At 38.6% G+C, this 25,643-nt stretch overlaps 1 protein-coding gene across 2 annotated transcripts in view; it reads right to left on the bottom strand.

The window, feature by feature from the left end:
• Positions 1-25,643, bottom strand: part of Xpo7 (exportin 7) — a 100,195-nt gene that overhangs the window by 30,729 nt on the left and 43,823 nt on the right. The window contains exons 2-7 of one of the 2 annotated variants that reach the window (XM_052732794.1): positions 10,855-11,001; positions 8,268-8,361; positions 7,260-7,426; positions 5,983-6,075; positions 2,184-2,288; positions 408-573 (exon numbers count right to left, since the gene is read on the bottom strand). In XM_052732794.1, the coding sequence (XP_052588754.1) occupies positions 408-573; positions 2,184-2,288; positions 5,983-6,075; positions 7,260-7,426; positions 8,268-8,361; positions 10,855-11,001 (772 nt within the window). The remainder of the gene's footprint in view (positions 1-407; positions 574-2,183; positions 2,289-5,982; positions 6,076-7,259; positions 7,427-8,267; positions 8,362-10,854; positions 11,002-25,643) is intronic. The other variant, XM_052732795.1, reaches the window with a different exon arrangement.

Raw genomic sequence — 25,643 nt, 5'->3', positions numbered from 1 at the left:
GGTTTCCTGCACCCATATGGTGACTCACAACTGTCTGTAACTCCATTCCTAAAGATTCAATATCTCTTGTGGCCTTTGAGGGCACCAGGCAAGCAAATGATTCACAGACATACATGTAAGCAAAACACCCATACACATAAAATTAAAAAACAAACAAACAAACAACAGCAAAAACAACAACAAAAACACAAGCCCTCCTACTCCCCAGAAGTCTGATAATATTAATTTTAAGTTCTCTTATGCTTGGGGGAATTCACAAGACTTCTCCGTGAATCCTTACCATGTTGTAAACAAAGGCATGAAAACATTAAATTTTGTTCAAAAAAATAAAGAATTACAGGGGCCTCTCTAGATTAACCTATAGACACAGGGCAGGCAGACTTAGACTTAGGCTGGAGCTCTGTTACCTGATCTCCAGCTGGTGGGGATCTGTACTGTACACAGGTCATCTGAGGACTCATCAGTAGATGTGCCGATGAAATCAAAGTTCAAACAGTTATGGGTGAGTTTGAGTAGCTGCATTAGCAAGCCATGCTGACTTTCATCATTCAAGTTCAGATTCTTTCCCGATGCCTGCAAAAAATTGTCACATAATGAATGAGCTCCAAACAAGTCTCTTTTCCCTGCTTCAGAAGTATGCTGCTAAGTTGGAAAAGGAGGGCTGTACTTCAGCACAGTAAAATGTTTTTACTCCAGAAAGGTGTTGCTGTTTTATTAACAATGTTATCACAAAAAAATCTACTTTTTCTTTTAGTATCAACACATATAAAAATATGAAGCTGACATTTAGAGAAATCCCCTGGTTAACACTTCTTTTTCATATGTAGTCATAATGGCCACTGGGAATCCTAAGCAATACAGGATTTGGTGTTTGGGTGTGCGATCTTAGTAATTTCTAGGCATGGCTTAAATAAAGCTATGGACCTAGTTCAGAATAAGCTTTACAATTCCCTTCCTCTTTGTAGAACCATCATTAGCAAATATTTTTCTAATGAGAACTAAAACAAAATTACTCCCGAATATTACATATTTATCTGCAGTGTATCTGTAGACTTAAGAGCTAGATACTGGTCCATAGTATCTGTGGCCTTAGTGATGAGCTGATAGGATCAGGGAGGATTTCATCCTTAGTTTTCTCAGGCTATTTCTCTCAGCAGATGTCACAGCTTTGTGGGTACTACAGCTTTGCCTGGCAGCTTGCTGGACAATGGAACATTTATAAATTTGCAGTATAATCAAGTGAATAAAAGATGGACGTTATAAATAGGGCAACAGAAAGAATACAAATTTGTTTCTGGAGCTAAAACAGAGGAATATAGGAAAATGAGAGCAAAAACACATAAAAGTGAACCAAAAAACCCAGAGGCTATCCCCAAATAGCTTCCTATTTTGAAAAAGCCACCTGACCACTGTTACAAAAGTGTAAGACTCTCCCTGCCCCCTTCCTTAATCTTTGTGAGATAGGGCCTTATTCTGTAGCCTAGGCAAACTGCATCATGACAGGCTTACTGTTTTTTGTGACACTGGGGACTGAACCCAGGCAGGCTCTCATGCATGGTAAGTACTCTACCTAACTTTTTTTGATTAAATTTAATGCTATCAATAGATGAAATTAAAACCAGCTCTCTATTTAAAGCAGTTAATTTCCTTATGTGATACTGCCTATTCCTTCAGGTTATTAAATCTAAGTGGATGCTAAGAAATTCAAAACCTACTCTTTAAAGAAGATGCTGCTTGCTTATTTGCTGCTTTTAACTCAGCAGGGGATAGAAGACTCACCTACTTTTGTATGGTAACAATGTAGTCTGAACCTGCTTGCAGAACACTTAGGAATCTAAACACCATAAAGCTAACAGGCTTCCATTCTGTATAGAGACATTTTATGTGGCTATAAAGTAACAAACAGCAAATTTCTAACTTTGCAGTAAACTAGATTCCTTGAAAACAGGAATAAGGAATAGATGTTCTCTTACTGTCTTTTACCCAGAGGAGTAGCTTTTAAATGGGGGAACCACACAATCCTTTTTCTAAGTCAGTGATCAACTTGGCTAGCTGTTTCTCCTTCTCCAGATGTGTGTAATTCGAGAGATGATGGCCTCAGTCAGATGCTGACGTTTAACCAATCCTACCCACTCTTACCCCTGAAAAGGGACCAGGAATTATAACCGAACTTATAACCATACCTGTTTTAGTAAATTGCAGGAAAGTGTGAAGATATCAAACAGTGATGAGTCTCGGAAAGAAGAAGCTATTTTTCTGTGTTTGGTTAAAGGATGGGTGGTGTCTGCCTGTGGAGACAAGAATAAACCAATCCAAGTTTTAAAATAATTCCAGTGTGTGTGTGGGGTTCATGTAGATTTCAAATAAACCATATTTCCAATAATGCAATAATAAACACAAAATTCATTTTTACAGCTTAATTTATTGTTAAATCAGATCTGGTAGGAAGATGTGGAGAATAGGGTGATGGGTGTTGCTCATGGCTACCATGACCTCATTTCTCTCTAGTGTATAAAGGAAAAGCAAAACTGCACCAACTGTTGGTATGCATTGCCAGCAATTGCTATCATGTCATATTGTTGCTTAGCAAAAAAACCAGACAGAGCAGCAAGGCTAGGCTTTGGTAAGTTAACTCACCAGGCAGAAGCAACTGCCCAATTTCAAAACAATCACTAATGGCATGAACTTGAAAATAAATGAATGGCCTGTAGCCTCACTTCATTCTCTAGCCTATTTCAACATTGAAATGAGATCTGAAATTATTCTAAGGGTCTCTCATTCCACTGTTTTTTCTGTGGCTATAGAATAGTAATCCTGTATTTTTAACACGTAATAGACACTCAACAAGTGGAGTAAAATAATTACGGTTGTCTACAGTATTTGTAGTCTAGCCACTTAATTGAAACTTAAATTTCTTCGATTTACTGATCAATGCACCCAAGAAGGGTTCATTTTGTTTTAGTCACACTAAAGAGTCATAGTAGCAAACCTTCCAAAATGTCACCTCTAGGTTCAAATAGAAATGGTAAAGAGAAGTATACTTTCAAATTTGAATGTGCCAACCAGTAAGTAATGGAAAATTACTTAAGAGGTTCAAATTATTCCAGTTCTACTGTCCATGTCACTGTGCTGTATGTCTTACATGATGAAGCTATGTTTTTGTTTGTTTTTGAGACAGGGTTTTATTAGTGTTGGGGGAGGGCGAAGGGAGAGGGAAGAGGGAAAGAGAGAGAAAGAGAATGGGAGGGAGGGAGGAAGGTAGAGAACAGAGGTGCAGACACAACCTCGTGTGTGTGTGTGTGTGTGTGTGTGTGTGTGTGTGTGTGTGTGTGTATGGAGAGAGAGAGACAAAGAGACCGGGGGGGGGGGGGGGGGGGTTAGGAGAGTTTTCTCTTAAAGGGGACTTTACGTAGGATGTGGTCAAGATGCTGGGTGGGCCAAGGTATTGCCTGCTTATTGGCCAGGTCCCCAAGGGGCCGGTCTGAATGCTAACAACCATGCCAGGCCATTGCTAAAGTTTATACATATATAGTACCATATACTGTTGTACTGTTCATAACAAACATGTTAACTATGTCAAGCACATTTTCATTTACACCCTGCCCTCCACTTCCAGTGACCAGCGGGGGGTGGGGTTCAGGTCCCAAAGAAGATGTGTGGAGTAGGAGACAGACAGGATATGAGGATGAATCCATATGGCTGCCACCTTTTAAACTCTATAGTTGCATATAGAAATAAATGGGAGATAGGAGGCATGTAAGCTGGGGTGTGGCTTGAGATGTGGGGTTGAGGAAGCTCCCATCGACCTTGACAATAGGCAGTCATATGTTAATGGAAGCACCACAAGTTCCTCTTGATAAGAATGTCTCCCTTTTTAGCAAGCAGGAACTTTCCTCAAGCCCCTGAGGGAATAGGGACATATATAAATAAATACCTGACGATGGGAAAAGGATTTTCTTGGGGGATCAGACACTCCATTACAGAATATTGTAGTTTCTTGTATAACTTAGTTTATCCAAATAGCTAAAGCTTGAAAGTGAGCAAAGACGAAGCTAGACAAACACTGCTGTGAACCTGAACCAGCCTTAGGAATGTCTAAATCTAGATTATCAAATATCAAGCATATGTTACTTCCCTAAATTTTCTAGCACCTTGGTGTTAACTTGAATGGGACTAGGCAGAGTTATCATGCTATATGTTTCCAAGGTGTTGGGGATTTTCCCAAAGAATTACTTTATTTAAAGAGGCTACACCTCTTAAAGCCTGCACAGAATTTCCCCAAGGGAAAGGTATAATAGTGACAATAATGAAAGTAAAAGGGTGCTGGAGAACTGTGGTTCGAAAAGTTGAAATGCTGGAACTTTGTCAGGCAGCAATGGTCACTATATGGTCCACTCCCCACCACAATCACTTAAGTAAAACACATGGAAAATTGTTTTTTAAAAATTACCAATCTTCATGTTATTTACAGGGTGGGGAACAAGCTTTGAGAGAGAACATTAAGCCTATGGTTTTTGTATTTGGCTAATGGATGCTCTCTTTACTGTACAGGTAACAGTGGTTGAACACCTTGTTGTTAACAACACAGGATCTGGTATAAGACTATCTGGGCTCTAATTTTGATAGCATTGCTCACTAACTGTGAAACTGTAGACAAATTATCATGTATCACAGTTTCCTTACCCAGAAAATGGAACAGCCACAATACCTACCTCCCAAGATTGTTGAGAATAAAATAAGTTAACTTAGAATGGTGGCTGGCCCATCATATTCCTCCAAAGCCTAAGCTAGTGGTACTGCTGCTCACAATGGCAACTGCACTTAACAGATGATACAATATAGATGCCCAATCTGAACAGGTTATAATCTAGAGCATTAAAGAGTACCAACTTAACAGTTTAAAGTTCTTAGGATTAATAAAACATCTGCATAATTATTAGCAATAGCAACAATAATGCCAATGTAATTAATATGCTGGCAACTTAATGTGAGATGTTACAACTAATATCAATACTTGTCTGTTTAATAATTTTATAATTTTAGTTAAATATAGAAGCAAACAACCAAAATAATAATAGCCAGAGCAAAAAGGAGAAAACATGAAAAAAAAGAAGAAAATAGCCACTGGTGTTTCCTCTGTAATTCTTGGTGACATCAATGACTACTTGAAAGAATAACCGGAAAAGAAAAATTTATTCATTCTGAAAGATCACCAGCAAGATCTTAGTAGTAATACATGGGAGCGGACTTCTATTTACTTATATTTTAAAAATTTTACTTTACCTTTTTTTTTGGGGAGACAGGATCTCTAGCCTAGGCTGGCCTTGAACTTTGATCATTCTGTCTACACCTGCCAGTGCTGGGATTTACAGAAGTGCACCACCATGCCCAGTGGGTGTGTCTCTAAGGACCAGGGCTTGATGTGTGCTCCTTAAGCACTTTACCACTGAGCAACAACCCTAAGCCTGAGGACTGATTTTTAAATAACGTTGGCAGATAGGAATGTACACAGGAGCAGACAGGCCACAAACATGTAACTGATTTCACTTTTATAATTGCTAGTTCACAATTAAACTCTTTCACTAGAGTAAGGCAGTATTTTCTTTCTTTTTGAAACAGAGTCTTACTACATAGCTTAGCCTCAAACTCATGATGATTCTCTTGCTTCAACCTCCCATACTCCGGTATGGTTTTGACACAGATGACATCATCATTCTCATCTCTTAAAAAAAAAAAAAAAAAAAAAAAGAACACTGATACTAATAAGGAAAACTGATTTGGGAGCGTAAGACACTTTGGTGATCTCAGAAGCAGGCCAGATTAAAAAGAGTGATGTGGGTTGCATTTACAGAGGAAAACCGAATGGGTCTATTTTGTTTGAAAAAGGCATTAATCACTTACCGCAAAAGCACACAACTGCCAAAAAACATCACCCCACAAACAGCAGAAAGCACCAATACCAAGAAAAAATGTGTCACTTACTTCAATAAGGAAGGCTGTAGCACTTACTTGATTAATTTCATTGGTGAGCTGAGATAAAATTGTGACGCCAATGATGCAGTATTCAACACTGTCCTGGTAAGGAAATGCACAGGAGAAAGTTGGCATGGCCTGGCTTTGGAATGTACTCATACTACTTAATTACAGATTCCTTGTTACCAGGAAAACTGCCTACAGAAGGCAGCAAGGAATTAGTTTCAGCCTGCTGCCTTATAGAAAACAAAAACCACCTTCCCTAAAGAAAGACAGCTGCATTTAACCTTATCAAATTTGGAAGTTCTCCAAAGCACCACAGCATAAACATTATTAAAAGAGAAACTGCAAAACATACCTCTAGGCAAATGAATAAAATGAAATAAATAACCAAGTTTTAGAAGGGATTTTTTTTTCAACATTAAGAAATAGTAAAGAGGTGGGCTGAAGAAATGGCTCAGTAGTTTTCCAGAGGATCTGGGTTCAAGTCCCAGCACCCACATGGAGGCTCACAACCATCTGTAACTCTAGTCCCAAGGAATTCAAAGCCCTCTTCTGGCCTCTGCAGGCACCAGGCCTGCAAACGTACATGTGCATAAAATACCCATGTACATTGGACAGGAAGTTCACAGTAGAAGAAGTAAAGCAGCAAATTAACACATAAAAGTCTGTCTCACTCATAACCCAAACAATACTACTAATTATTTTTACCTAAGTTATTTTTACTAAGCTATAAAAACAAAATGCTTAGCTTATAGGGCTGAGATACAAAAAGAGGGTACTCTTAAAAAGTGAACTTTTTTGAAGATTATTTGGAAATATCTTTGAAAGCCATAAATAGTTTTATCCTTCTGACTGATTAACTTCAAGGTTAGGAGTTCACTGACAGATATACTTACTCAAAGTGTGACAAGATGTGTGTGCTATAGTAATTACTGAATACTCGACAGCCCCTAATTGAAGCAAACTAAATGTTTACCTATAGAACACCAGTTAATTATTTTATGACATTTTAGCTTGGTACAGTGTATAGGAATCTTCAAAACAGACAAAATTTATTTATGCTAATATGCAAAAATGGTCACACATGATAAAAAAGATGGAGTATTTCAGATAATGATATTTTATGTAATGAAAAAAAAGTAGATAAGCATCAAGTCTATTTCTGTTGCTTTCCCCATTTCTGTTATAGCACCTGTGTGCTCACAGACACACACACACACACACACACACACACACTCTCTCTCTCTCTCTCTCTCTCTCTCAAACATATATGTACACTGTACCTGTAAAAACCTTGTGACATCTGTGATTGCATTTCTGAAGACATAGTCATCCTTCTGACAGTCAAACCAGCCCAGCTTTGTGATTCTGGCATATAACTGGATGAGTGCTTGTGTCACGAAAGTAGCCAACTTTGGCCGAGTGGCAAGGTAGTTGAGCACATAGTTCCCTAAGAAATGAAATAGTCTGCATGCTAAGGAGGCTTAAAACACAGAGGCTTGTCTTTAGAATACATTTACTAGGCAGAAACAGTAAATTCAGACTGAACTCTCTTAATTCTTTATGCTCCGGAGAAATGAGGCTTCAGATTTAAGACGATGACAGTGACAAGGATGATCTTCATGGTTCTGGGGACTGACCCCAGGGTTCAGTGCATGCTTTAGACCACTGTAAGCTTGCCCTGCTGACCTCGGTTATGGGCAAGGGTTATCAAGATCACCAAGAGTAATTAAGAGATTGCCAAGGACTTGTCTGACTTAGAATACTGTCATTTATAAATAGACAGGATGGGGATATTTAAAATCACAATTTTCTTTTCAGAAAAGTTATTATAAGCTTTTGAATTTAGAATTTTTCATCATCACAGTGACAAATCTAAAGTATAGTAGCCTTAAATGTACTCTTACATGGCTAACTAATGCTGTATATGCAGAACTAAAAATGTCTTAAAGTTTTCGGAGGTATCAGTGACAATAAAAAAATGACAGAGGCTAGGTGTGGTGGTGGATGATTATAAACCTCACAGGTGTGAGGTGAGATGAGAGGAATGTGGGCTTGAGTCCAGCCTGAGGTACACAGTGAGGCCCTATCTCAAAAACAAATAAAAGAAAACAAAAAAGTGAATAAGGAAATGTGTTAGCAACCAAAGGGATGGTTCTGGACCCAAAACTCTGGGAAAAACCCTGAATCCTAGATACACTTAACTACACTCAACTATTTAACTATTTAGTTACTATCAGCACACTACAAACTAAATTTCTCTGAGACCAAGCAGAAAGCTCTATACTTACGGATATCTATCCGCTGTTCCAATGGTAGTGGGTTGTTTGTTCGTGACACGAGCTTGGTAAGGCATGTAGCTGCTAGCAACTGAGAGTAGGATGACTGGAAAAAGAGTGAAAAAAACACTGACCATCGTATCGGGTAAATCAGCTATAAGGTTTTTGTTTCACCTTGTGACATTTCTGCAGTGTTGAACTAGAATAAAAGGAAAACTGAACTGCGGTACCAAACAGTCCACTATACTACAGCGTTCATCTCCAAACTGTATCTGTCCGTTAGCACAGCTCTAGGAAGTGCATATGATCATTTTATAGTAAACTTCAGATCAATTATTTCTGAGAAAAAGTATGTCCTAATAATGGAATAACATTTTATTCTCTAGTGAGGCTTTTAACAACTTTTGGACTTTCAAAGCACTAAAACATTCCAACTGGTCATGAGACAAGGAGGAATCACGTATGGTAATCTTACATAAAATCACGCAACAGGAACAGATTCAGAACCACTAAAAATAATCTAACTGAAGGTCAAAAATAACTGTCATGAAACTAAGTTTTAAGGACATTCACTCATGTTAGTATTTTTACATAACACCACCATGCAGGAAAGATTCTTAAGACTAAGAAAAAAAATTGGTGGTGGTGCACTCCTATAATCCCAGCACTCAGGAGGCTGAGGCAGGAGGACAGCTGTGAGTTCAAGGCTAGCTAAATGCTATATACATCAAGATCCTATCTCAAAAAACAAAACAAAATGAGTAACACAACAGAAAAAAAAGTTACAAAAGTGACTAGGATTTATACTCATACACTTAAAAACAGTTTACTGTAAAAATAGAAACTTAAGTTTTTAGTCATAATTTTAATAGGCTTGCTGAGCCACTGAGAAGTGGGCAGAGATGGAACTGTTTTCAGTACTGGACTGCTTCTGCTTCTTTCTCTCTTGTTAACTGTCAGTGAGAAACTACAGTCAACAGCTCAGAGTATGTGGGCTCTGGCAGCAGGAGCGAAGGAGCTTACTGTACATCTCCCATGACACAAGCTCTGGACCAGTCTGCAAACAGTGACTGCAAGAAAAGCCTCAGTCAGACCACTACTCAACCTGACACGACTCTGTAATCTTCACCTACTTAGAGAAAGAGTTAGGTTCCTGAACTGAGGTTTTTTTTGAAAAAGGGTGATTTTAACCAACTATTAATTATTACATAAATATTTGGACAATACTAATGAAAACTAAACAATAAGTCAATCAGAATTCTAATTTTCAACTAATTAGCCCTTTCACACTTTCATATCCTTTTGGCCTAAAGGGTATTTTTTTCCAAGTAAATTATTATTATTTTGGTGGTTTTTTTTTTCTTTCTTTTTGAGACAGAGTCTAACTTTATAGCTAAGGCTAGCTTTGAACTCATGGCAATTATCTCACTGCTATGATTACAGGCATGAGCTACTCACTACCCCTGAAATATTTATAAACAAAATTTTTAGGGACACATTGTTGTTCAAGACACAATACTGTATCATCATTTATATTTCCACTTCTACCAGGCTCACAGAAATTATAGCTAGTATTTGTATCTTTTCTTAGTTTCTTCCCTTTTATCTGTGAAAAAGATAATAAAGATAGGCATGTCTAGAAAGTGGTTAGAGCATTAAGGAAAAATAGCAAGAAAAATAAGACCAAACTGGGTATGGTGGCACATGCCTTTAATCGCGGCACTTGGGAGGTAGAAGTAGGCGGATTTCTGAGTTTAAGAACAGTCTGCTCTACAAAATGAGTTCTAAGACAGCCAAGGCTACACAGAGAAACTCTGTCTTATAAACAAACAAACAAAATAAAACAAAACAAAAAAAAAAAGAGAGAGAAAGAAAAAAAAATTGAAAAAAAAGAATGGAACTTCAGTTTATGCTATTCCTCTGTCTAAGGAAGGCTAGGCCAGGAGTTGATCCCCCAAAGCTGGAATTACTAGTATTTGAGAGCTACCTGACATGGGTGCTGGGAACCAAACGCTGTGTCCTTTTCAAGAGCAGTTGATGCTCTTAACCAGTGATCAATCTCCTCAGCTTCAGTTGGCAGGGATTCGAATTCTAAAACCCAAACTTCCTAGCTAGACATGATCTCACTTTAAATTTTAGCATGGGAACCAGAGGCAGGACAATCAGGAGTTCAAGGTCATCCTCAGCTACATACCAAGTTTGAGACTACCCTATACTATGTGAGATTGCCTCAAAAAACCAACAAACATTTTAACTTCCATTGTCATGGTCATTTTCCTCAGATTTGTTCAGCAAGCAGTAAGCAGAGCTGAGGAGAAAAAAGAGGAGACCACGAAGTCTATCAACAACAAGGACTGACATACCCCTTACATCCGATGAAGGACAGATGATACCGAAACATAAAAAATTGAGAACGCATCCCGGGAATCTGGTGCAGGACAGAAATATATGTATAAAGAGCTTACTGATTAGGAGGCCATTGTCAACAGATACTCAAGACTCAGAGCAGAAACTATCCCAGTCTGTCCCTAGAGTTAGAAGCAGAGCATTTTCCTTAGTTCTAACAAGAACCCTTTAGGACTAGTTAACTCTTACGTACACTTCCTCTCTCGAGGAGCAGCTGGCACTTGCTCAGGCAATCAGGGCTGTTGGTGAATTCAACCAAGGCTTTCTCTGCCTGCAGTCGAGTGGTTGTATCTGTTGTTTCATACAACTGTTTGCACAGATTCTCTAGTTGGGCCAGGCTCTAGAAAAGATCAGTAAGAAATATGTCAGTTTAGGCAATTACCTATCTATTATACTCGAACTTGAAATTCCTGGACAGAGCTAACCAAGCTAGTGAAGCAGAAACTGCCCCTCTCAGATGCTGAGTAGCCTTTATTTTATAACCAAGTGTAGCCTCTTTATTTGAAACATTAAAAAACAGTATGATAGAATGCATAAGATACCTATACAGTTCTGAGTCATTACTTTGGGAAATAAACACAAATGAAATACTTTCTTTTGCAAATAAATACCTCCTAAGTTCTTTCAAAAAATTTCACCAACCCCACATCTGACAGAGGTCTGATCTCCAAAGTTTACAAAGAAATCAAGAAACTAGACATCAAAATACTGAACAATCCAATTAAAAATGGGCTATAGCGCTAAACAGAGAATTCTCAAAAGAGGAATCTCAAATGGCTGAAAGACATTTAAAGAAATGCTCAACATCCTTAGTCATCAGAGAAATGCAAATCAAAACGACTCTGAGATACCACCTTACACCTGTCAGAATGGCTATGATCAAAACCACTAATGACAGTCTATGTTGGAGAGGATGTGGAGCAAAGGAAACACTCCTCAACTGTTGGTGGGAGTGCAAACTTGTACAACCACTGTGGAAATCAGTATGGCGGTTTCTCAGAAAATTGGGAATCGATCTACCTCAAGACCCAGTCATACTACTCTTGGGCATATACCCAAGGAATGCTCAATCATACCACAAAGATACATGCTCAACTATGTTCATAGCAGTACTACTCGTAATAGCCAGAACCTGGAAACAACCTAGATGCCCGTCAACTGAAGAATGGATTAAGAAAATGTGGAGTACACATATACACAATGGAGTACTACTACTCAGCAGAGAAAAACAACAACAGCATGAAATTTGCAGGCAAATTGATGGAACTAGAAAATATCATCCTGAGTGAGATAACCCAAACCCAGAAGGACAAACATGGTATGTACTCACTCATAAGTGGATACTAGATATAAAGTAAAGAACAATCAGACTGCAATCCACAGAACCAGGGAGGCTGCATAGCAGGGGGGACCCTAGGATGACTGTGGCTTATAATAAGTTTTGGTTTTACTCAATCACTGGACAAGCCTCAGTGAAACATTACACTATTAGGATAAGAATTTGTACTGTTATCAGCTGATAATAGAAAAAAAATAAATAAAAAAGAAAAAAAAGAAAAAAAAATTCAAACAAAAATTCAAAACTTATTTTGTCACCAATTGTAAAAGTACCAGTAGAAGAATTGTTGCTAAAATCAAGCACATAAACTATAATTTAATGCAACACAGACCTTTACATGGTTTTAAATATTTTCCTTTTGTGCAATAGTTGCTAGCTTGCAGTTACCTGCGTAGATAAAGACATCACCCCTACAAAGCTTCTAAGAGAACATTTGAGAATATGGTACACACCTTTCTCCCTGAGTCCCGCATGTCTCAAGTGCAGCACACACTTTTCTGATATATTTAAATTCTTGCTTCAGCTCCACATTTAAAGTGAAAGGGTCCAAATAAATTCAACCCTAGCATCTGCTCACTTGTAGATAAGACAAGGGAAACGCCCCCAACAAACCTGTCTCCAAATCTTGAACCTGTTCCAGAGGGAGGAAGGGTTTGGGTGTGTGCTTTGTTTACAACCAAAGAGATACAAACAAATCTACTTCCACTCAACAAGTGTTCAAGGTAACTTTGAAAAGAACTAGTTAAAACCACACTTAATTACCCTCTTTCACTGACTGAAGACAACAGCAAATGTTAGTCTTTAACGAATGGTTTGGACTTTAAGAACTTTGAACAGTTAGTAAGCAAGGATTGGGTTAGTCGTTTGAGGGATCTGGCTATTAGAAGTGACCATTCTGACCAGAATAAAAATAGTGATACTGAAACAGGCTGTGGAAATTGTCTGAAATGCTTTTCGTTATGCTGCCACTTTCACAAGGCTCTTCCACAAGGCAGGAAAGCCCTTAGGGCAGGATTTCTATTTTATTCAATGTGATTAATAAATTCTCACCAAAGGTAGACTCCAGAAAACCCTCAAAGAGTAAAACACCATCCTTCATCCTCAAAAGGGAACAAATAAAAGTGTCTTGGGACTACAGTGAGACTCACTTGTTTCTCCTGACTTCCAGCTACTTCTCACTAGCTTCAGCTCAAAGCAGAGACTTTGTATCTGTGAAGTCAGATCTTAAGCCTGAAGTTCTGTGAGTCTACTTGACACCCCCCCCCAAAAAAAACACTTTCGGATGTCATTTTATGCTTGCCAGTACTGGCCTAAGACCCCACTGAAAGTGGAATCAATTTAATTATAAATCCCTACTTTCTTCTTTTTTGAGACAGGGTCTCTCTACAGGGCCCTGGCTATCCTGGAATTCCTTATGTAAATCAGGCTGGCTTTGAACTCAGAGATTCACCTGCCTCTGCCTCCTGAGTGCTGGGATTAAAGGTGTGCCACCATACTCAGCCAATCCACTCATTTTAAAACAAAGGATTAAAGTCTTCATAAGGTTTTGTTTGAACATCAGACTTCAATTTCCTCATGCAAAATGATCCCCTTATAACAAAAGGAACAAGTTATTTAAAACAGACAACAGGGACAACATCAAGAAGACACCATTACTACAAAGGAAAGTTTGGCTTTAAATTTGGTATTAGGTAATTGCATCAACCGCCTAAACTTCACAGCCAGCACACACTCTCTAAATAGGATTGCTGCGGCTTAAGGTATAATGAGGCTCCTGAAGGTCTGATCAATCAGTTCCAGTAGCTTCCCCACAGCAACTCTTCTTTTATGTTTATTTCAACAAAGCTGCTCATTCTAGGATGGCTAAGCATCCCTTATTACCAGATCCAACATACAGGTCATGGTGGGCTTTAGTTGCCGTTTTGATTTGTTAATTTAGCAGACAGGACACACTGAGGAGTAAGACTGGTAATGAATTCTCAGCTCATGAAACAAGACTGTTTAAAAACAACAAAACCAACCTGGCCATTTACACAGAAGTCTGAAGAACAACAGCTTCACCTCTGTGTTTCCAGAACAAATGGGTAAGAGTTTTGTTCCCACAAAATCAGTGGCAGTGTCTTAAAAACACAGGGCTAATAGTCACCTTTAAATAGGCAAGAGTTTTGTTCCCACAAAATCAGTGGCGGTGTCTTAAAAACACAGGGCTCACAGTCACCTTTTCTATGTTGACCCAAGTACCCATGGAAGGCAAGAGGAATGAGGTATGTATGGTCTGTTCCTAGTGTTTCCACAGCAAATCTAGCAGTTAGGGAGACTTTAAGTCTTCTGTTTTTACATAACCTAAAATAATTTATCTCATTATTATATGATTAGCTATCAAAACTACTACTTCCACTGTAAAATGGCAACCCACAACAGCATGAAAACAGATGGTCAGCTTTCTCTCTACTGCTATTATATGATGCTACTCTTGTCACAAAAAAAGCCTCCAGAGATGAAGGGCTATTTTCTGTTCCTGAAACTGTCATGCCTATAGTCTACAGAGCAAATTCTATCTGGTGCCACTGAAATAGAAAAGCGAAGTTACAAACTGTAAGGTGATCTTCAAACTAGTAAAGTACTGCTTTATTACAAGAAACTCAGACCATTAACTCTAGCCTAGAACCAGACTGATTTTGCCAATAGCCACGTGATGTTAAAATACATGTTAAACATGTATTCATGTTTGTACATACACACATATAAAATACAAACTATAAAATGCAGCCCAATTACTCATTTTTCAACATAAGAACTACTGTTGAGACCACAGACCTTACAGTATGATGATTCAACTGAAGAGCTAATTCTACATAAGGAAAATAGTTTTGTTCATACATTGGATACCATATTACACAACAAAGCAGAAATTAGCTTGGAACCTATCTTAGTTTGTATACTCTTGGTTTTCAAATACCTAACAGTCAAATTAGCCTCACTGCTTAAAAAAACAAACAAACAACAACCTACTTTGGAGATTTCTACTCATAGATTAGGATATATATATATATATATATATATATATATATATATACACACACACATATATATATTTATATGTATGTATATATGGAAGGGCTCAATACGTTCCCATTAATTAAATATAAGTATTAACTGGAAACAACGAGCATAACCCATGGATCTGTATGGATTTGTAAGTGTTTTTCTGAGAGTGTGTCCTTGACCTGACTGCTATCTGACAAAAGCCACCATGGCATTACGATGAAGGTGCAGGACACCAGTCCTAAGGGGAAAACAAACACATAAATAAACAAGCAAACAAACCAAAACCAGAGAGGATTTACTAACTTAATAGCTGAACTTTCATAATTAGGATGATTCAACTAAAAAAAAGAATTGGGGGAAAAAAAAATAGGTCATGCCCAACCCATTTAGATCCTCCTCACTGGCATTCTGCACACTGAAAAACATTAGTGTTAGGGATATTAAAAGAGAAGATACTGAACTTCTGCCAGAAATAGGCTACCTGGGGGACTTAGAAGGTAAATGGGATAGATGGACAAGGGTATACTTAGAAAAAAAAATTGAGTCAAGACGGTATCTTACTGTTAGTAATGAGTATCTGATCAACACAGGCATAACTAAAGAACTCTTAACCACTGAGTGGCAATTATTATTGGTAGGTAAAAAGAACAAACAGTGGGCCAGCAAGACGGCAGGTAAAGGTACCTGCTTGCCATGCAAGCTGCTGCTGCTGTCCATCACAAGCAAGCTGTTCACTCTAGGATGGCTAGGCACCTGTCATTATTAAACTCATAGATCCTAGAATCCACACAAAAGTGTAAGGAGAAAATGGATTCTACAAAGATGCCCTGCGACCTACACATACCCACTGTGGCATACATACACACATACGCCAAACAGCAAAAGACAAGTATATTGTCATTTGTATGTTAATTTATATAAGAAAATCTGGATGAATATAAAGTCATTTACAACTGAGAAGTGAGGTTATGGGAGATTTGAAATTTCTGTAACTTGAAAAATGTAAAGGTTAGCTTTTTAAAATGACATTAATTAATTTATGTGTGTGTGTGTGTGTGTGTGTGTGTGTGTGTGTGTGTGTGTGTGTGAACTTGCTGTGGCCCGAGTGTGAAGAGAAGGACAACCTGCAGGACTCCTCTTCTTCCCTCACTTGGGATCCAGTTTCTAGAACGCAGGTAGTAAGTAAGTACCTCTATCTACTGAGCCATCTTGCTGGCCCTTGAGTTTTTTTTTTTTTTTTTAATAAAGAAAAATGAGACTTCTATGTAGCCTTGACTGGCCTAGAACTTGATAAGCAGACCAGGCTGGCCTCAAACTTGTCTCTGTCACTTGAGCGTTAGAATTATAGGTGTGAGTAACTATACCTTGCTTATAATTTAAATAAAAAAAATTTTTATTTATGTGTATGTATGTGCCTAAGTGAGTTTATGAGCATCATGTGTGTACGGGTGCTCAAAGAGGCCAAGGGTGTTGGATCTCTTGAAAGCGGTGTTACGGGCAGTGGTTAGACACATGATTTGGGTACTGGGAACTGAACCTAGGTCCTCTGGAAGAGCAGTAAGTGCTCTTACCCAATGAACCATCTCTCCAGCCTCATGATCTGAAGTTTTTACTACAACTATATGATTTAAGAAATATTTTAGCTGGGCAGTGAGTGGTAGTGCCCAAGACTACTCAGAGAAACCCTGTCTCAAAGAAAAACAAAACAAAACAAAACAGTCCTGCCTTGCTTCATGGCCCAAAGCTACGAACTAAAATCTAAGAAATATTTTATTTTTAAATGTGTGTATCTATGCGCATTAATGCAGGTGCCCATATGGACCAAAAGTGGGCACGAGATCTTGAACAGCTGGAGTTACACTGTCCTACATGGGTGCTGGGAACCAAGCTCCAGTTTTCTAGAACAGCAGTATGCCTTTTTTATTTTTGGTTTTTCGAGACAAGGTTTCTCTGTGGAGCCCTGGCTGATGTGTCTCTGTAAACCAGGCTGGCTTCAAACTCAGAGATCCACCTGCCTCTGCTTCCCAAGTGCTAGGATTAAAGGCATGTGACACCATACTCTGAACAGTATGCTTTCTCAACTTCAGGCATCTCTCCAGTCCCTATGTCAAAGTTTATACTACTATATATAAGCAGGAAAAAAAACACCTTGTCTTTAATTATTTTAAAGACAATTCAAGTTATTCTTTTTCTTTTTTTTCAAAATCAACTCCTTTAATTAATAATGATCTTATTTACTTAGTTAGGGACAAAGACTAACTATGGAGCCCTCACTGGCCTGGAATTTGCAGCAATCCTCCTGCATCTGCTTCCAGAGTCATGGGATTACAAGCATTTGCCACTAAGCCTGGCAGGAATAATTTATTAACAGCAATCAGAATTCATAAAGCTAAAGAAAACAGAAAGTCTCTTCCAGAAGCTAATTAAAAATTTTATTCGTAGCCGGGCGGTGGTGGCGCACGCCTTTAATCCCAGCACTCGGGAGGCAGAGGCAGGAGGATCTCTGTGAGTTCGAGGCCAGCCTGGTCTACAGAGTGAGTTCCAGGAAAGGCACAAAACTACAGAGAAATCCTGTCTCGAAAAACCAAAAAAAAAAAAAAAAAAAAAAATTATTCGTAACCAGTTTCTATTTTGTTCTTAATATATTGGTGGTTTTGTTTTGTGTGGGCCCGGCTGGCCTGGAACTTACAGAGATCTGTCTGTCTTGGCCTCCCAACTACTAGGATTAAAAGCATGTGCTACCAAGCTGGAAAATATTGGTAGTTTAAATGAGAAGAAAAAACCAATACAAAAACAAACAAACAACCCCCCCTCAAACCAAAACCAAACACTTAAAAGTCTCTTCCTACTTATACTTACCAGCCATGTTCTCATAAGTTATTTCAGAGAGGCTCATTACACTGGAGTCAATAGGAAAATTTCCAGCTCTCTGAAAGTTTACATATGCAAATTATTTATTTTTAAAAGTAAGTTTAAGAAAAATGTTTATGAAATCAGTATAGATTAGACATTAATATGCGTTTCAGAGGGCATCCAAACAGCCAGCAGGCTAAGGTTTATAATCTCTGGCATCTCCAGGAAATCGGAGTTCAAATCACAAAGATACTCATTAGGACAGTTAAAATGGAAAAGCCAAGATCACTGTCGGGCTGCACTTCAAGAAGATTCATACTTAGGCTGAGCTGATTCAAACATGTCAGAAACATGGTAGTGTCTATTAAAGCTAAACTTCCAATACCATAAATGGAGTGGTTCCCAAATGGAAAGCCAAACACATTTAAAGTAGAATGGATAAATATTCTGATTTCTAGCCTGGGTGCACGTTACCCATGAATGTCTACTTTATATTAATCGAGCTGTGTATTTATAGTTTGTGCAGCTTTTTGAATGTGTAGACAAATGACACAGCCCTCCCCAATTCTCCAGGTATTTATTCTGTCCATTGCTTTCTATGGTAATGGGAGAGATGTTCCTCAACACCCTGCAACTACACTGGAGACTAGTTACATTAACCCATGCCATTGGAACTAGGCCTCCTATATTTGCTCATCAAATAACTAAGGCAAGGTTTCTGGATGTATTTGAGGATATCCTATTTTCAAAGAGTACTGAGGAGGCAACACTTTTTAGCTACAGGTGCTGTGTAATGTCTACTGACTAAAGCAAGATAAAATGCATACTTCCGCAAGAGATACCACTCTGCAGAGGGCTGCATGCATTAGATAAGGATAGTAAGAGTGCCACTGTGTGAGACTGCAAAATTCCATACTGACTCAAAATATGAATCAATTCTAATATAAAAAACACACACATGATCTTTGCATTGTGGGTAATATATAGCCAAAACATGTTAACAAATTATTTTATGAGCTAAACAGACTGACTACCTGGACATTTAATGTTCTTTTTAATTATCTATTTAACCCATCAGCATTCACTTAATCTGTCTTAAGCTGGCTTAGGTTCCTTGTCACAGTCACAAACAGTACAGAGGCCTACAAGTTGCAGCATTTAGACCTATTGAGGTTTCACACAAGCAGCCTGAAATGACCCAGTGACATTGCTGGTTTTGGCCTCGCAGTGTAGCTTTAAAGTTTGACAAACTGATGAACAGTATCTGGTTTTACAGCTTTCCACAACAAAATTAGGAGGTTGGGAAACACTGTCTCTTAGCCAGCTGTTGCCAAGAAGTGCTTCCCAGGGGGGCAGGCTCCTACACTTCCCCAGAAAAGACCTGGCTCTTTCCTTGTGCTCTACTGCAAATTTTGACTTACGTGGTTCACTACAGGGTGAGAGATGTAACAATCCTTATTGTACAGTAGACTTTGGCTTAGCTTTGGTTATTAACTCTGACAAATTTTGTTAACACAATCCTTTAAACATAGAGGGCTACATACAACTTAGGTAGAGAAGAAAGTTTCTAAATGTTAAGCAGCTTGGATACTGATCTCATAACCGTGTGACTCTGGACAAGTTAATTACAGGAGCTTATTTCCCATAGAAGTAAGTAGATTTAATTATATGAGTGTTTGTTTTTTGGAGGTAGGGTCTCACTGTGTAGCCCAGGCTGTTCTGAAACTTGCTGTCTAGATCAGGCTGTCTTGGAACTCAGAGATGTACCTATCTCGGCCTCCCTGCGCTGGGAAACTGAAGGGATGGCCACCATACTGGGCTATTACACGATCTTTGAAAGAAATTCTAATTCTACAACTCTATGAATAGTACTATTGTCCATTTTTTCCTCTTTTATTTGTTTTTGAGACAGGATTTCTCGGTGTAGCCCTGTCTGTCCTGGAACTATGTAGACCAGGTTAGCCTTGAACTCAGAGATCTGATGCCTCTGCCTCCCTAGTGCTGGGATTAAAGGTGTGCACCACTATACCCTGCTTATCTTTCTACTTTTAATTAGATGGACAAATAGTAAAGTGTTCATGAAGACAACAATCAGGGCACTTGCTTTTTTTTTTAATTTAAGAGTGAATTATAATCAGAGGAGTTGGTCAGAGTCAGTAAAGTGCTTGTACCTAAGTTTAACCACTAGAACTTGTGTTAAGGGTAAAAAAAGCTAGACGTGGTGGCACATGCTTAAAATTTCAGTGCTAGGGAGGCTGGGACAAGTGGATACCCGAAACTTGCTAGTCAGCCAGCTCAGCCTAATTAGTGAACCCCTAGGTCCCAGTAAGACCCTTCTCAAAAAAACCAAGATGGACAGCTCTTGAAGAATGACACCCAAGGTTGATCTTTGACCTACACTTGTACACATATAATACACTTAATTTCTTTTTTTTAAAGATGTACTCATTTATGTATATGAGTGCTCTATTTGAACTGCATGACAGAAGAGGTCACCAGTTTGCATTAGAGATGATTGTGAGCCACCATGTGGTTGCTGGGAATTGAACTAAGGACCTGTGAAAGAGCAGCCAGGGTTCTTAACCACTGGGCCATCTCTCCAGCCCCCCATAATACACTTATACACACAAAAAAAATACAGAGCAAACTATACTTAATCCTATTCTATTAGCTGAAGGTGGGGAAGGAAAAGAGAATGTATTCAAAATCATCTTAATTTCTCCTTTTAAAGTCACACCTACTTCATAAGGTTGTAAAAATCAATGAGGTAATAGTATATGTAAATTGCCACTGGCTATTATCTATTAGAATAGAGCAGCCTTTACATTTGCTTGCATACAAATACACACAAAATCTGTAATGATTCTACTAAAGGGATGATAAATGTCCTGTCCCTGTGGAGATATAGGTCCTTATTCTTCATGAATTCTGTTCTTCTAAATTTACCTACTTACTAAAATATATTTACAACCCACAAATCTACATTCACTCACAGTGCTTTTAGTCACTGGACATGCACAGGGAAAAGCCTGAGTTGCTGGAAACACAGTCCTCTCTAAAGGGGGACTCTCACAATATAAACAAGTATATAGTCCTTTTTGTTGTTGTTTTATTTCATACTATGTTTTGGGCTTTCACTTTTTGTAGTTTTGTGCTTTTTATTGGTGATTTCACTGCTGAAAATGAACCCCCCACCCCATGTACAGTGCTCAAGTGGTGGTTTCTAGCTGGTGCTCCTTTATGAAGAAATTGTCTGATAAATGAAAAATGTCTGATAAAGCTTGTTCAGGCATGGGTGATAGTGCTTTTGGCCAATGGTTCAGTGTTAAAGTGTCAATAATAGTACTAAATAATGTGTCTTTAAACAGAAGCACAGCTTATATACTGACTAGTTGATGAAAATGTGTCCAGAGGTTGGCAGGTACCTAACCTTGTATTTCCTCTAGGAGAAATGGTTCAGAATCTGTCAAATTCAGTGTTCCCAGACATTTTATACAGTGTAATTACAGGGAATAATGAGGTTACAATACAGTTGTGCTTTTGGCCTCATATTTGATCAAACAGGTATTTACTATCCTATTTACATAACATCTATATTAATATCTATAATGTATTTCAAAATCTTGAACAAGTATTCTAAATGTTTGCTTCAACTGCCATTTGTCTTACATATATTTAAAATGACCTCACTGAGTACTAATACAAACATGATTGTATTAATGAATGATGAAAAAGACAAAAAGAGTATGTCTAGCACACAATAGGGATGTCATAAAAATGCCTTGCATAAATAGGTAACTAAATTTGTAAGAATTCTACAGTGACTTTGGGTTAAAATTGCAATTGACCACACACTCATTTTACTTTTCCCCAAATTCAACTAAAACAACACTAAAAAGATTAGGGAGAAAAAAAAAGATGTCAACTCAACCCAACAAGGATAGGGAAGACAGAGAGGACTTTAAGAGTCCAGAAATACCAGTAGTAACTGATTTAAATGACCTAAGACAGTGGAAGTTCCTTTCCAGCAGGGATAAAGGAGAAAACAAACTTGATTTATAATGCAGGCTTACAGTAGAGTGAAGTGTGCTACCCAAAAAAGGATGATGCAAGCATTTACAAAGTCAGATGCGGGGGCTGGAGAGATGGCTCAGTGGTTAAGAGCACAGCCTGTTCTTCCAAAGGTCCTGAGTTCAATTCCCAGCAACCACATGGTGGCTCACAACCATCTGTAATGAGATCTGGTGCCCTCTTCTGGCCTGCAGGGACACATGCAGGCAGAATACTGTATACATAATAAATAAATAAATCTTTAAAAAAAAAAAAAAAAAAAAAAAAAAGTCAGATGCCCTGGCATTCTCTCTTACTCCATGTCTCTAAATGCCTGTCTTTCTTAGAATGGGAGACAGAGAGGCAGTAGGAGTACACTTGAGGACATGCACTCCACATACCAAACAGGTTCACAACTGGCTGCTTCCACATGGAATATGACCAAGCCTTCCCTCACCATGCTGGTAGACTGACCTTGCTCTTCAGGCAGGAGTATGGAAGAATTTCACCTTTGAATACTGAGAATTGAAGATACACTGACATGTAGTTACCCAACAAATGCACACAGACAGCTCTACTGTGATGCCCAAGCTCACCCACCTCATCCTAAGAACTCCCATCAGCTCCAGAGTAGGTTCTTCCTCTTGATTACAAACAAGCAATTGAGGATTATCAGCAACCTGCAGAAAACCTTAGCTTAGAAGGCAGAGCTAAATAAGCAACAAGAATCAATTGAGAAAAGAAACTAAGCAGGAAAGGACAAGAAGAAAGGGAAAGGGATGAGCCCACCAGAGATTTAAAAACAACAGAAAACCACATCTGTGGAATACAAGGGTGTTGGGGAAAAAGAAACATTGAAGTGATAGAGATCTTAGAAAATACAAATATGACAGCAGAGACAGAAGGTTGGTAATAAAATTAAAGTTGCACAAACAACAGAACAAAAAGCCTAAGATAGAAAATAAGAGCAAAGTTAAGACAAAGAGTAGTGAGTGCAGGTTTTAGTAATACCCAGGTAATAGGAGTTACAGACATAAAATAGAATGGGGAAGAAGAAATTCTCAGCAGAGTAATTAAAAAAGCTTTCCCAGAACTCAAGAACATTAGACTGAAAACAGTTCACTGTATTGGATGTGCCCAGTGTAAGGGCAAGCTACATCAAAAGGCACTGGGGACAAAAAGATACAATAGTATGGCTCAGCAGGTAAAGCAAGCTACCTGCCACCAAGCTTGATGACCCGAATTCAAAAGAGAATGGAAAATTGATTGACTGAAGGAGGGGATAGGGCAAAACAAAACAACAAAGGATCAAGAATGTGATGGCTCTGGCCATCACTAAAACACTAGTGGCAACAAAAGCCCAAAGAACAGCGCCTTCAGAAAACTGAAGAAGAAATGATCTTCAATCTAGACGGCTCTACTCAAGCAAAGAGTGAATGTTGAACAAAGTTATTTTAGGACATGTAAAGTAACACTCATTTCTTATCCATGCTCCTCCTTTCAAGAAACTGCTTAAGAATGTCTTCACTCAAACAGGAGGACCCCATAAGAAGGTAACAATGGAATCAGGCATGAGAAGTTCAAGATAGGCCAAGAATACCAAGAGGATGGTTTAGTGTCTTCCCAAGAAGACAACTGTGAGCTGGCTGCAGGGAGCAAAATAGTTTAAGGGGTAAGCCATGTTCAGTCATCAAGACCACTTCTCAATCCTGTCCTCTTTAATTGGAGACAGAATGTAAGAGGAGGGAGAGCCCGGCTACCTCAGTTGGTAGAGCATGAGACTCTTAATCTCATGTAGGTTCGAGCCCCACATTGGGCGCCAAATGTAGACAAATTTCTAAATGGTCTTATTAAATAAAAAACACAGAGCCAAATATAGGGGTGAAAGCCTTAGAGATCAGGGAAATAGGAAAAGCCACCAGCCAAACCTTACCTCACCAACTCTGCAGCTTCCAAATGGGAGTTACTTCCTGTCTACCCATGCCTTTATATGCTTTGCTTTTCTGCCCCTTCATTGGCTCTTATCCCAGCTACCTCAATTCCTTGTCACTGTCTGTTTGTACAGACCTCCAGGTTTCTATGGTTGGTACTGGGATTAAAGGCATGTGTCACCACGCTTGGCTCTGTTCCCTAGTATGGCCTTGAATACACAGAGACCCTGCCTGTTAAGTGATTGGATTAAGGGCGTGTGCTGCCTGACTTTGTTTACTTAAAATGGCTGACCTTTCCCCCTGATCTCCAGGCAAGCTTTATTAAAGCACAAATAAAATATCACCACAGGGAATTCTCATTTTAAGCTTTTATCTAAATGTAGGGATTTCTAACTTTCTGACATTGCAACCTGTCACAGGTTGGACACACCTACCCTGAGGTGTGGTTAAAAGACCCAGTGAGACTCCACTGGAGAAAACAAAAAAGATTTTTCTTTTGACAGTGGGTACCAACTAAAGATAGCTTTTTGGTTAGTGGTTAGAGCCCATGTCTATCTCCCCCTCTTAGTACTGATACCTGTTGGTTTGAACATGCACAAGGTTTATGTGTACTTTTTTTGGCTTTTGATTTATAAATGGTGTTATGATAAGGAAAAAAAACCCACTTTTTTTGTCACTTTCACTTCCTTCTTCATAAAAACCTTAAGGCTGTCTCTCAAATGTCTTTTATAAAACTTGATTCTGCCATGCTAACAGTATTAAAAGCCCAAAACAGTATACACTGCTATGAAAATAGCAAGATAAAAGAGTATGTAAGTCAGGAAGGTCACCCCAAGAAGGGATGTGGTCACCTAAGTTATTTGGGAGTCCAAACCTGCAGTTTAAAACAACCACATGCAAATACATTTTTCTGCTATTTTACCATTTGTTATGGTTTGAGTGTGTAATGTTCCCCATATCTCATGTGCTTGAGCACTTGGTCCCAACTGGAAACACTGGTTTGGGAGGTTATAGAACCTTCTAGACATGGCCCACATGGTGTAAGGCCACAGAGGCTGAAGTCTTTTACTTCTTAGTCAGCCGTCAAGAAATATGAACCAGTCACTGCATGTTCTACTGCCACAGCCCAGAGATTCTCCCACCACCACACCCTCTCCAACATGATGGGATGTATTTCCTAAACTGTGAGACAAAATGAGTACTTCTTCCTTTAAGTTGCTTCTTTCAAGTGTTCTAAACAGCAACAAAACATAACTAACAAATCATTCTCCTAAAGACTGTTTCTATAAGTAGGACTATCTATACAGGGAGAATGATAATAGTGTCACCCCACATCTCTAACTAGTTAAACTAGTGTGATATTATCTTAATATTATCTGATTTTAAAGAAACTTAACACTGATCTTTATTATGTAGCAAGAATGGTTAAACAGTTGACTTTCAAAGTTCAGAAAGCGATAACCTATTGGTTAGGCATTAAAGGAGTCAAAGTGTGAATGTTTACATAAACTTTTACATCAGGTAGACTCTTTCCAAGAGTTATTTGTTTTGAGTTATTAGGTAACTTACACTGTAATGGGATGCTGTTGGGTAGTATACATTGATGATTTTAAATCTACTTTTTTTTTAGGGGTGGGGAGTTTGAAACAGGGTTTATCTGTGTAGCCTTGGCTGTCCTGGAACTTGCTCTGAAGACCAGGCTGGCCTCAAACTCAGATCCACCTGCCTCTGCCTCCCCAGTGCTAGGATTAAGGTGTGTGC

The sequence above is a fragment of the Peromyscus californicus genome, unplaced genomic scaffold (assembly GCF_007827085.1).
Source record: "Peromyscus californicus insignis strain IS unplaced genomic scaffold, ASM782708v3 Scaffold_12__1_contigs__length_115047231, whole genome shotgun sequence".
NCBI lineage: Eukaryota > Metazoa > Chordata > Mammalia > Rodentia > Cricetidae > Peromyscus > Peromyscus californicus.
The sequence above is the reverse complement of the archived record's forward strand: the minus strand, read 5'-3'. Positions and strand labels throughout refer to the sequence as shown.